This window comes from Ranitomeya imitator, chromosome 4, assembly GCF_032444005.1.
Source record: "Ranitomeya imitator isolate aRanImi1 chromosome 4, aRanImi1.pri, whole genome shotgun sequence".
Lineage (NCBI taxonomy): Eukaryota > Metazoa > Chordata > Amphibia > Anura > Dendrobatidae > Ranitomeya > Ranitomeya imitator.
Window position 1 is genome coordinate 421,972,348 of NC_091285.1, and position 13,437 is coordinate 421,985,784.

The window sequence follows — 13,437 nt, forward strand, 5'->3', positions numbered from 1 at the left end:
ATTCTTAGGCTGTGTCGAGGGGTCTAGGGAGCGTTAGGTACCCCCCACGGCTGCTTCTAGTTGCACTGCTAGTTCAGGGTTTGCGGTCAGTACAGGTGCCACCTTCTCCAGAGTACGTCTCATGCTGCTCCAAGGCCACCAGATCATAACAGGCAGTGTCCACTATATAACATAGGCTCTAAGCTGGTCCACCATAACTTGTGTTTCGGGTGATTTAATGGGAGGATCAGGGTTCATAACATAATCATGGTCATGATTAAGGGAGCTTAGTCTCCAGAAATGCGTTGAGATTCTTACCCATATGGTTCGTGCTGAAGTCTGTATCCTCTATGTTCTAATTTGTGAATAAAGAAAACTCTTTTTTACGGATTCGGTGAAGCTGGACATTCTTTTCTTTTTTGGACTTTATACACCTGGACATAGCGGGTCCGTGCTCCCGAAGATTGGTTTATGCATCACTGGTGAGCTGGCTTATTTTTCTTCATTATAATGCTCCTGAATAAAAAATTGCCCCTCACTATATTGTCTGCACAAAATATGACCCCCACATTGTCCCTATTATGGTACATGCTCTTTACACTGACCTCTAATTTGCATACCTGCCCCCCTCTTCACATTGTCCTCTCATACTGTGTTTCCCCTAAAGGGCCCAGTATTGATACTGTACTCTCTCATCACACTCGCCCCTCCTTGATATACTGTCCCCTCCTGGCTGTGCCCTTACACTGACCCTCCATGCTACGCCACCACTACTCAGTTTCTATTCTGTGTCCTCTCACTTTTCTCCCCCATACTGTCTCCTCACACTATTCCCCTCCCTCCTCATACTGTCTCCTCTCACATCCCCCCTGTTCACCATACTGTCTCCTCATATATTTACCCCCCTAACTTTCTATACTACCTGCTCACCTGATTCCCCATATTGTGTCTGCACACATCCCATCACCCTCACTCCCATACTCTGTCCACATACATTTTTCACATCGCTACTCATACTGTGTCTGCATACATTCTCCTGTTCGCTCCCCATACTGTCTGCACCCATCCCTCCATACTGTTTACTCATATATGCCCCCATTCTCCCATACTGTTTCCTCATACATGCCCCCCATTCCCCATACCATTTCCTTATACAGGCATACATGCCCCCCATTCTCCCGTACTGTTTCCTCATACATGCCCCCAATTCCCCTTCACTGTTTCCTCATACATGCCCCCCATCTCCCTCTTTGCTCTTCATTTCATGTCCTCAAATTTCCCCCACACATTAAATCCCCCCATCCCCACTACAAATCTCCCCACACACAATAAATAACCCCACCTCCACTCCAAATCTCCCATCACACATTAAATCCCCATCCCCATTCCAAATCCCCCCCACACATTAAACACCTCCATCCCCACACCAATTCTCCCCACACACGATAAATCCCCCATCCCCACTCCAATTCTCCCCACACATAATAAATCCCCCATCCCCACTCCATTTCTCCCCACACACAATAAATCCCCCATCCCCACTCCAATTCTCCCCACACACAATAAATGCCCCCTTCCCCACTCCAATTCTCCCCACGGACAATAAATCCCCCATCCCTACTCCAATTCTCCCCATACAAATTAAACACCGCATCCCCACTCCAATTCTCCCCACACACAATAAATCCCCCATCCCCACTCCAATTCTCCCCACACAATAAATCCCTCCATCCCCACTCCAATTCTCCCCACACAGTAAATCCCCCATCCCCACTCCAATTCTCCCCACACACGTTAAACACCCCATCCCCACTCCAATTCTCCCCACACACAATAAATCCCCCATCCCCACTCCAATTCTCCCCACACACAATAAATCCCTCCATCCCCACTCCAATTCTCCCCACACAAATTAAACACCCCCATCCCCACTCCAATTCTCCATACACACAAAAAATCCCCCCCATTCCCGCTCTAATTCTCCCCTCATGCAATAAATCCCCCCATCCCCACTCCAATTCTCCCCCCACCCAATAAATCACCCAATACCCACTCCAATTCTCCCCCCACATAATAAATCCCCCATCCCCACTCAAATTCTCCCCACACATAATAAATCCCCCCATCCCCACTCAAATTCTCCCCAAACATAATAAATCCCCCCGTGCACTTAGTCTTTGGTGTCTTCAGCTCCCATGGAGCACTTACCACCAGTGTTCACCTCTGCAGCATGGGCGAGTGATGTCAGTAGCGTGATCACATGATCTGCTCACGCTGCTTGGGTCGCTCTGACCCAGCAGTCAGAGCCTCAATTGTACTTGCTTCTGTAAGATGCGAGTACAATTGATCCCTGGGAGCCGGCATGCTGCAGCTTCTCTGTGCTGGCTGTCAACTTGACAGTCGGCACAGAGAACAGCCGATTCTCAGTCTGGGGGGCAGCAGAATGCAGCCGCCGGGGGAGACACTATGGACCGCCACATTAGGCGGCCCAACTGCACCCCCCTGCCGGCTGCGCCCAGTGCACATGCTCCGGCTGCCCCCCAGATACGCCTCTGCCTCCTGCATCCAAGATGGCCACTGCAGTAGCTTAAGGAGCAGGTGATTTTGAACCACGCCTCAACAGCATGGGTAAGAGATGAAGGTGTGATTCAGTCTCACCAGTTTACGCCATATACCGATATGGTGGCCATCTTAGATGCAGAGAGACAGGAACAATGGTCTTAGTGAAGGGGTCAGAAGTAGGGTACTGGATGTCACCAAGTAAGGTGACTATATATGAGAAATGTATAGTCAGTTTTCAGTTCTAGGGTGGAGCATCACATTTACCCTCCAATGGGGTCTGGCTTTCTATCATGTCTATCCAGTTAGCTACATTTTCATCAGTCTTACACATAAATAGACTGAAAGCATCAATACGCAGTGCCAGGCAGCATAGGATTTGTAGTAAGAAAAGCATAATTCAAATCAGGTGAAGTATATTCATATCAAATAAAGCAGAAATAACACACCCTTTCAGACTTAGCAGACCATAAACCAATGGGACCTATTGATCAGACAGTGAGTAATGTGGGGCAAGGTCCTTTAGAAACCCGAGGCAATTGTACAGTGGTTGCAGTCAGAGGCCATTGGTGTGTACTGAAGAAGCCAGAAGTTAATGTGTGCAACTTACAAAGGGACCAGTGCACTGCAACAGTAGAGGAAGAGCAGGGAGCCAATAGATTGCTAAATTCACCCTTTCTCTAACTCTGAGCTGTGATTTCGACCCCATGATGCATCAGCACTACTTCAAAAAGTAGAAGTAGAAAAGCAGCACTCACCCATATCCTTTAAATTAAGAGTCCTTTATTTCATATACATGAACATCATTATTTGCATCCAGCGAGTAAAAACAAGGGTTTTAGCAGGGGAGGAGAGAAACAAAAGACTATGGCCATTTTGCGTCTTAACTGATGCTTCTATGGGTCCAAAAAGTGAAGGACAATATCCAGATGAAACGCGCGTTGGGGATGGGGATTTGTGCACCCGATCTTTTTTTGGTCTTCTGATCTCTTCTTTCCATTCTGGGCAAGATGTGATGCCTCTCCTACATACATTTCCTTAGTCCATGGGGCACTTGTGTATATATTAATGGCGTCTTGCAGACATATACTTAGACTATAGTGCTATTCCCTGTGTCTCTATAATTTGTCATCACTCCCCTGGCTAATGGTTTAATGTTTTGTACTAGCATGTTTTAATATTCACTATGGAGTCTTATAATTGTCTTTATGTCTTGTTCTCACAATTTTACTATTTTTCTGGCTATGTTGCCATATAATAAAAAATAGTTTTTTAAACCTATATACTCCTATGTTCTTGATCCTGAATATACAGTATGTCGTGTAGTGGTTTTTGTGTATGACTTTGTGGCACTTATCAGTCTCTAGTCCCACACTTTAATATGCTACTGGATTATGCATTGTTAATGAGTGATTGTGTTGGACAAAGTATGCAATCACAACATAAAAGAATCTGTGGGACATAAAAGAGGCTCTCAGATGTGACCACATTTACTTGAGTAAAAAAAGTGTCACTGAACCTGAATCAGATCCCCAGTGTGGTTGTGATGAAAACAACTGATAAATAGGATCAGGTATAAAATTCCTTGATGGTATAAATGGAAAACTAAACTTTTAATTTCACATTACGGTATGCATTGTGCCATTAGATCTGGATGAAAACTATTCACAAATTGTCTCCATATCTTTTCAATGGGAAACCCATGTCACAAATGATGCCACCCTTACACCATCTTCAGGGCTTTCAATAGTATCACCAGGATTTTGAAAATTTTGTGTTGTTACTCAAGTATTGTAAATTGCCATAAATATCAGAGCTAACCAAAAAATTAGGAGTGAATGTAGACCTCCAATGAATTTGTATGTTTTTTTTGATGATCACGATCACTAACATTGTGTTGTGGTAAAGAAGACCCCAATTATGGAAAATAACATGCCTGTAGTTTGTTGATGTGTACATTTGTTTTTTTTTTCAGTGCAAATTAGTTAAACTCTAGCAAGATATATTTGTGTTCAAATGAAGAATTCAGATATAATCACCCAAGTCATAAAATATGAAGACAGTTATTTGATTGTGGGGCTCATCAGGCCAAGCAGCATATAAATCCCTTTTTCCGAGGTTTCTTCTTACATTTTGGCAACTAATATTTCTAAATAATTATGACACATATACATTGATTTTATTTTATAAACATAGAAGAAAGAAGAAAGTTCTCAGTATGACAATCTTTTTGACTACTGAATATTTTGGTATGAACATAGCTCTTGGCAGCCCATTGAACGGCTGTCGGGCCAACATCACCCTTTTTGTTAGTTACCATTTTAGTGTTACCCCAATTTTTTTCAGGTACCATGGTAATGTAACCCATCACTAAATGCTAATCATTGGATCATCGTGGAATTGACCTTGATTAGACCAGTATAGTTATTGTAATGTTCCAGTTTCTATGAGAAGCCCTACTAAATGATGGTTCAACCAAAATATTCCCATTCTCCATTATCTTCTTCCCATACTTCTTCCCACACTTAGTTATAATTAATGATCCATTGGATCTTAATAATGTCATCTTTTCTGGAAACCATATGTTCATTTGAGAACTTCTATAGAAATTCTTTTGCAATATAACTATGAATCTATGACATCTATGACATGAATATGCAATAAGACTGCAAGTACCTTTGTCGAGTTGGCACAATGAACACAATATTGTAAGGTACAATTGTCAATGGTAGACTATGGTCAGAGAAGTGTTGGAAATAATGATCTACATTTGTTTTTTTCTTGTTACTCTGTGTTAAATAATCATTTAATACAATGATAAAAACAGATCAGGAATTTCTCACAAACATGATGCTTCAGGAATGGCACAGACTCGGCCTGTCTGTGGACTTTCCAGGTATGGTTTGCATCCATTCAGATTACACAACCAATACTTCTTGGTTCCATTCTCATTAATAACTACAGCCCTGCATGAGTCTATCAAGCAGAACATAAAAGCCAGTGAACAACATGAGCACACACATCCATAACAGTGCTATTGTGTTATCTTTATTAGGAAGCTCTCCTGAATGGCGACTATTAGGGTTGTTTTCCCTTTAATAAAACTGTCCTGACCTGGTATTAAAGATTGTAGTGAGAAGCAGGCTGTGGTTTGGTCGTAGTTAATGTATAATTTGGAACATATGGTATTTTAAAATAGTCTCTATTCTTTGTGGAGTGCTCAGATGTGTGAGAGTCTGGCTAATGATGGACAATTAGTCATTTAACAGGCTATGTGAGCTGCCTTGCATGGATTTCCATTTGTTAATATTTGCTCTTCAAATATTTTGTTAGAAACGTTTACAACATATTTTATCTGCAGACCAGAAGGTAGGACATCTGGGGAAGGTTCTCTCCCTGGATTTTCATCAAGACAAGCCACTCTGGGCTTCCAGGCACCCTAAACCTTCTATTTGTTCAATGCTGAAAAAAAATGTAATAAAACAGAATATAGACTGGATTTATGATTTAATCAAAAGCACTTTACCATATGGCAGCTGTGTTTGCAACAGGCTGTTTGTTTTGAAGAAGGAAAAAAACTCATGTGAAATGCCAGTCAAGGCCTCTGAAGCCTACAGGCCCATGTAGAGCAAGTTTAGAGATGCTGAGATCACATCATGACCAAGTGATGGAAGATCCCAAATTAAGTCATCAGAAAGTTTCCAAAGGCCTTGGAGATCCAAAATCTAAGATGAAGAAGCAGGGAATATTGACCAATGGCTAAATACTGCACAGCTGCCTGGGATCCTGGACCAGCAGCCATGTCTATGCAGCTGTGTGAAGTGTAGAGAGTGCTGTCCACACACAGCTAGTGCTGAAATCCACACATCCCAGTATGCATTAGAGCTCTTGTGCTCCCTCTGACTCTGTGCATTGGTTTCATAAGGTACTACAGTCCCAGCATACAGTAGGGATTTCTTATTTTATATACTTGATATTTAGTTTATTTTGTGTTTGCATTAGTATATTAGTTTAATGCATATGATATATTGTGAATGGAATACTGCACATTGCTACTACGCAACCATATTTAATTCAGCTGAGTTTTCCTTCAATGAATGTCACATTTATGTAACTGTATCACATTTGTGAACATCCCAGTTCTAAAATATTGTATGACAAGCATGGTTTATATACTTTATTGACACGTGTATGTATAGACGTACGGGCATATTGCAGAGAAGTTGAGTGTTAGACTATGTATTTGGATAAGTTCACATGAGTGTATAAAGATAGTCCGATTTACGTCCCCCAAAAACTGGATGATTATTCATCTGTGATGATAGAAAAACTGTAGGGGAACAAAAGCGCACAAGACTATCAGGTGATACCCTTTTGCGCGCAAGGAAAGTAAAGGAAGGTGCCCGCCTGAGAAGGTTGTGTGCCGGCACAACTCCTATCAGCACCTGAAAATATCGGCAGGTGCCTCCTGGCTGGGGGATGATCTCCTCCCGGATAATTCACCCATTTGCACGATAACATGATATCAGGCTGCTATAATGAAGAATCCTTAGGATCATGATGGTTTTTATTTCCACAACCTGTTTCAATGCTGGACTAACGTGGAAAAAACGATTGATTCCAATCAGACGCAATTGTTTTTTTACTTGAAAAATACACTAGTCCAGTGTTAAAATGCGTTGTGTAAAGAAAAACCATTTACCTCATTATGATCCTAAGGATTCTTCATTGCAGCAGCCTGATATCGTGTTTTTACCTGTGATGTCATCTGTATCCAATCTGTCTGCTATCTGGATATCGTTTTTTTACATCAATATGGCATACAAATTTTTTTGCGCGCCCACACACTTGAATAGGCAAGTTTCATCCAAAATACGGAAGAGAATTGTGCATGTTGCAATTTTTTTTTAACCCGGACGTTCAGTCTTCTAAACAGCCCAAATGGATAATATTGGCCCTAGTGCTGTCCGTGTCAGGCCATTTTGTTTTCACAGACATCATTTGGACCAAACATCTGGTTGTGTGACCCTACCCCACAAGGGGTTACATGAATTAACACAGCATGTATAGTCTATTTATCTGGTAGAGAAACCCTGCAATTTCTTCTCTTATTTTTTCACATTAATCATCATATAATTGTTTATGAATTGATTATGAATGACAAGAACTATTTAGGGGAAATATGTCCAATAGTTTATCTACCAGTGATCATCAGTAATAAGTATTACTTTCAGAAATATGAATACCTGCAATAAGCAGGTGATGAAATCTGAGACTCCTCCCTGCTGTGGTCCTGTCCTGTGATGTCAGCCACATCTCCTATAAGTAACAGTACCTGGTCCTCCTCCCCACAATGCCAGGATCTCTCTAAGGTGTGAAGGCAGCACCCACAAAAGGGAACATGGAAGGTAAATATAAACTCTTCATAATTTATAGATACAATCTAAATCTCTATAGCACAATACAATTATCATATCCATTAAGTAGGAAATAGCTAGTATATTTTCACAATGATAGATTAATAGAAAATAATGATTATTTCTAAACAGATAATTCACTACAGCAGCTTGTGTTGCATAGAGAATTATAGAAAAATATCAATATGTGCAAAATGCGGACACATGTTACAATGGAATTGACGGAGAGCTACTCAGATGTGTAACAGCTCCTATGTCACCTAAGTGCTGTGGGCACAATCCGTAATTACACTGATGTCTATTTTACTTTTATAATTCTTGCTGATTTAATTTTTGGACGGTGTAATTCATTTACGTAATCATATAATGCCGCCATTTATTAACATGGCAGCTGTGTGGCTTTTTACAAGCTGCAGCTGGCGTTTATGCACTCATTAGCGCGTTTTTAGGTGTTTTTAACCAGTTTGTGGTGCCATTTTTATGTATGTTTATTGCCAGTAAATATAGATATTTATGTATATTTATTAATTGGATGTGCCAAAGGCTTTTTATTGATGTTTCTTCTCTGCCTTTTGCATCACATTTATTAACAGGAAAATGTTCAGCGTAGATTATGAAGATAGTTATCTGACAAAACAGCGGGGACACAGTTGTAGACATTTATCACATCCCGACATTTTTCCCCCAATGGCTACTGAAATCCTTTAGTGGCAAAGCAACATTTGGCAAATGTTTGGGGGCAATTAAAATAAAAATGCAGCATTTTTATCTAGAAGTAGTTCTAAAAATGTATAACATACTACTTCCTCATGAAACTTTATGCAGATCCCATATTCTAAAATGCCTTGAATTGAGTTCCTGTCATTAAATAATGCTAAGTCTATATATTATATATCTTTCACGGCTTACAGACACGGCAAAAACAATGGAAGCTTTTTTTGCTGTGCATCATGACTTCCGGTTTTGCGGAATGCCGTTTTTTTCCCCAATACTTTTGCCATAGTATTGGAAACCCGAAAAATGATGAACAGCAAGTTTTTTGTTGTCCGTTATTACTGCAGACTGTGAAAATTGTGGCAATACGGTCTACAAAAAAGACCCGCAATAACGGGCCTCAAAAAACACGGTAGTTGTAAAAGAAGCCTTATACTTACCTGCCGCCATCCTCATCTTTTAGCAGCACTGCTTCGGTCGGTCCCCAACAGTCTGTGACCTGTTGGATCTCTCCAGTGATGCTGGAGCGAGCCAGGGGTCACTTCTCAATATAAGTCTATGAGAGACTCATTGTGGCTTTTATAGACTTACATTAAGAGCTTGTGACCATTACCTCTGACTTCCTGTCAGTCAGAAGTTGCAGTCACAAGGTGGCTCTGCGAGACCGGAGGGAGCCATTAGAGCTGAAGATGGTGGGTGTTGAGTATAATATTAGGTGCAGGGATCTTGTGTTAGTAGTATGCCTTCAGCGCTGAATTATGAAAAAAAATGAGGCTGGAGTGTTGCTTTAATTTACAAGTGAAACAATCCCTATTTTGTGTGAGCAGCACCATTCCTACAGTGACATAAATAAGTGTGCAGTACCTGCATTACATACAATCCTATAATCCTCAACATGCGACCCGTGATGCCATTCTGCGTGGCCCAGCAGCCAAAGGGACATAAAAGTGCTGACAGGATAACTACAAGTGAGCAGACACACACAGAAGAGTAGTGTAAGGCTAGGGTCACATTGCGTTATGTGACCCCGTTTAACGGACTACGTTACACCGCAGCATAACACGGTGTAATGTAGTCCGTTAACGCCGCCATTGATTGTAATGGCAAACGCATCGCTAGCGCACGCCCACATTGGGCGTGCGCTAGCGATGTGCCATCATTTGAGTGACGGACCGCGAACACTGCTTGCAGCGTTCGCGGTCCGTTCCTCGCTAGCAGCACAGATCGGGGATCTGCGCCAGCGGGATCGGCTAACGCGATCCCTTTTGGGACATTGCGTTAGCGCAGTCCGTAGCGCTATGCGCTAAACGGACTGTCTTAACGCAATGTGACCCTAGCCTAATGCAGCTGAGTAGCAGGGACTGGTAAGTTCTAATGGTGCACTTGGGGACAACGCTGGATGCCTCATACATCAGGATCAAGGGCGGACATATCATTGGTGCAGCCTATGTGTCTGCACAGGGGTCCAGGAGCAAAGGGGGCCCTTCTCTACCTCCAAAGCAGGTAGAATAGGGCATTATGATAGTCTATTGCACTGCAATGACCCCATATACTGTTCTTCCACTGGGCCCCTTCTGTCTCTGTTCACCAGTGATCAGGATAATTGGGTCTCGTGAGCCATTTGGCACTCCGGAAAGGAGCATGTAAATTAGACAAGTGGTTCTTCCATGCCTACGACTCTCTCCACAGTAGTTTATGGAAGTTGTTAAGTATTAGACCGCAAGCACAAAGCCTATAACCTATTATAAAGTGCCATGTGCATTCATCATTAGGATATGTTCACATAGTTCTTTTTATAAGGATTCAGAAGAGATTTTACTACAAAATCCAACTAAAAATACAAATACTCAAATAAACTTCCGACTGGATTTTATTAAGAACTTTTAAAAAATGTAAACTGTGTATATTAGTAAGGGGACCAAGGGATGGATTAAAAAAATGTTGGATCAATGAATGCAAGTCTATCGATCCAAAAAAATAATTGGACATCACTCAGAGTGCTGTCTGTTTTTGGCAAAAAGTTTCAGTAGAAAGTTGAGATTTTTTTTGGTTTCCTATTAAATAAACTAATGACTCTCATGCACCAGATGAAAATCTGATGAAACTATTATCAAAAACACTGTTGAAACTAAGAAAAAAAAACACAGATGTCTGAATGAGCCCTAGTTCTTTGTGAACATGCCAATAGAATGCTGATTGGTGGACGTAAGAGTTCTGTGTGTAGAATTTGCACATATCAGTCACTAATGGTGACTAATGGTGTATTACACAGAAAGTCATCGCATTTTTATTTTTTATTGCAGCCCTGGGGATTGGTTTAGTATAACAATGTGGCTCTTGGACCAAAAAAAGTTGTGCAGCCCTGCTCTATATTGTCAATTTATGTATTAGAAAGTTGCATCATAAAATCATGAAGTTTTATTTACAGAAAAAAAACTTCAAAAGAACCAAGATCCGACACTAGAAAGAAAACCTTTAGTATGAAGTTTCCTCCAGCAGTACATTGGCTTCCATATTGTAACAATATTAGACCTTCACTATTTCAAATAGAAGATGAAGACACAAAAGCGCACAGAGAGGTCAAAAAATACTCTGTTGTAAAAAAAAGTCACAGTAAATAAGCAAGTGCTAGTCAAAAAATGAAAAAATACAGGGTATTTAGTTAATACGTTTTTTTGCAAAAAAAGTATGTTAAGCTGCTCCACCAATCGCCAAGGTATACCCATAATAGAGCAGTCCTATCTGATGTATTTAAAAACCTGATCATCTGTATAGTACCTGTATGAGCAGGGTTCAGAGAGAAAATATCCATGTAGAACATGCAGGATGGAACAGCTATAATGCAAATGACCCACAGAGGAGTGGTAGACTCCCCAGTCTTGTAGAAACATGAGAACAATTATAAAACCAAAAACACATGGGCTACTTGCACAGTGAACAAGTCTGTAGAAACCTGTTCACACCACCAAAGAACTTGAAGACACAAAAGCGCACAGAGGTAAAAAAATACTCTGTTGTAAAAAAGTCACAGTAAATAAGCAAGTGCTAGTCAAAAAATGAAAAAATACAGGGTATTTAGTTAATACGTTTTTTTGCAAAAAAAGTATGTTAAGCTGCTCCACCAATCGCCAAGGTATACCCATAATAGAGCAGTCCTATCTAATGTATATAATCCCTATCTGATGTATTTAAAAACCTGATCATCTGTATAGTACCTGTATGAGCAGGGTTCAGAGAGAAAATATCCATGTAGAACATGCAGGATGGAACAGCTACAATGCAAATGACCCACAGAGGAGTGGTGGACTCCCCAGTCTTGTAGAAACAAGAGAACAATTATAAAGCCAAAAACACATGGGCTACTTGCACAGTGAACAGATGATCAGGTTTTTAAATATGCTCGAAAAAATGCTTCAGTTTCTGCGGCTGCATGTCTTGTGGCTGTTCGACAGCCGCAACCCATGCAGGGATTGTGTTTATTAGGCAATCCATGCATGTGTAGCTGTCAAACAGGCTTGATACATGCAGCCAAGGCGACTTGAGCATTTTTTTTCGAGCATGCTTGATAAAGACACGAGGGTGCTCGGATAACACCTTATCCGAAGCACGCTCGCTCATCACCAGGGATGGACTGGCCATTGGGCACTTCTGGCAAATGCTGTCAGCGGCGCCAGCACCGACTCACCCCCCCTCCAGTGCCGCTGCATTCAACTATTCCGGCGTCTATGACGCCGGTACAGTTGAAGGCAATGAGGGAGGAGAGAGCGTCTGCTGACGCTCCCTCTCCCATCATTCCCCACTCTGCCTCTGACACTGCGGGTGCGCGATGACGTCATATCATCGCGTACCTGCTGCGTGCCAGGCAGACTGCGGCCGCTGAGACCGGAGCCAGGAGCAGCGCGGGGCACGAGGAGAGGTGAGGATTGTGTAAGTATTTTTTTTAATATATCAATGAGTGATAACTGGATTGTGGGGCTATTGGGTGGGGCAGTACATTACATTCTATGGGGGCTGTATTACATTCTATGGGGGGTTGTATTATATTCTATGGGGGGGCTGTATTACATTCAATGGGGGCTGTATTACATTCTATGGGGGTTGTATTACATTCTATGGGGGGTTGTATTATATTCTATGGGGGCTGTATTACATTCTATGATCTATGGGGGGACTGTATTACATTGCATCATACTCTTTTATGGGGCTACATTATATTCTATGGGGAGGTAGGCTGTATTATATTCTATATTAAATGTATTCTATGTATTAAATTTATTATATTCTATGAGGGGTGATTTCATCATACTCTATGAGGGGGCTACATTATATTCTATGGGGAGCTGCATTATACTATATGAGGAGGGCTGCATTGTATTCTATGGATGGGCTACATTATATTCTATGGGGGGCTGCTCTATGAGGGGGCTACCATATATTATATATGCAGGGGCAGCATGATACTATATGAGGGGGCTGCATTATTCTCAGGGGGCTACAATATATTCTGTGGGGTGGCTGCATTATACTCTGGGGTGGCATCATTATACTATATGTGGGCTACATTATACTGTATTGAGAACTATGGGGAATACATTATACTATATGAAGAACTATGGGGTGCATTATACTATGGGAAGTGAATTGTACTACATGGATGACTATGGCGGTGCATTATACTATATAGAGCACTATGAGGAGTGTATTATACAATATGGAGGACTGAGCAGTGTATTTTAATATATGTAGGAATATGAGGAGTGTATTACAC

General features: G+C 41.4%; 1 protein-coding gene across 1 annotated transcript in view; it reads left to right on the top strand.

Moving 5' to 3' along the window:
* The first annotated feature begins 7,890 nt into the window (after positions 1-7,890).
* The window catches only part of PAX4 (paired box 4), a 215,832-nt gene continuing 210,285 nt past the window's right edge, over positions 7,891-13,437 (top strand). Inside the window, exon 1 of the mRNA XM_069765445.1 lies at positions 7,891-7,946. Within this exon, the coding sequence (XP_069621546.1) occupies positions 7,940-7,946 (7 nt within the window). The 5' untranslated portion in view covers positions 7,891-7,939. The remainder of the gene's footprint in view (positions 7,947-13,437) is intronic.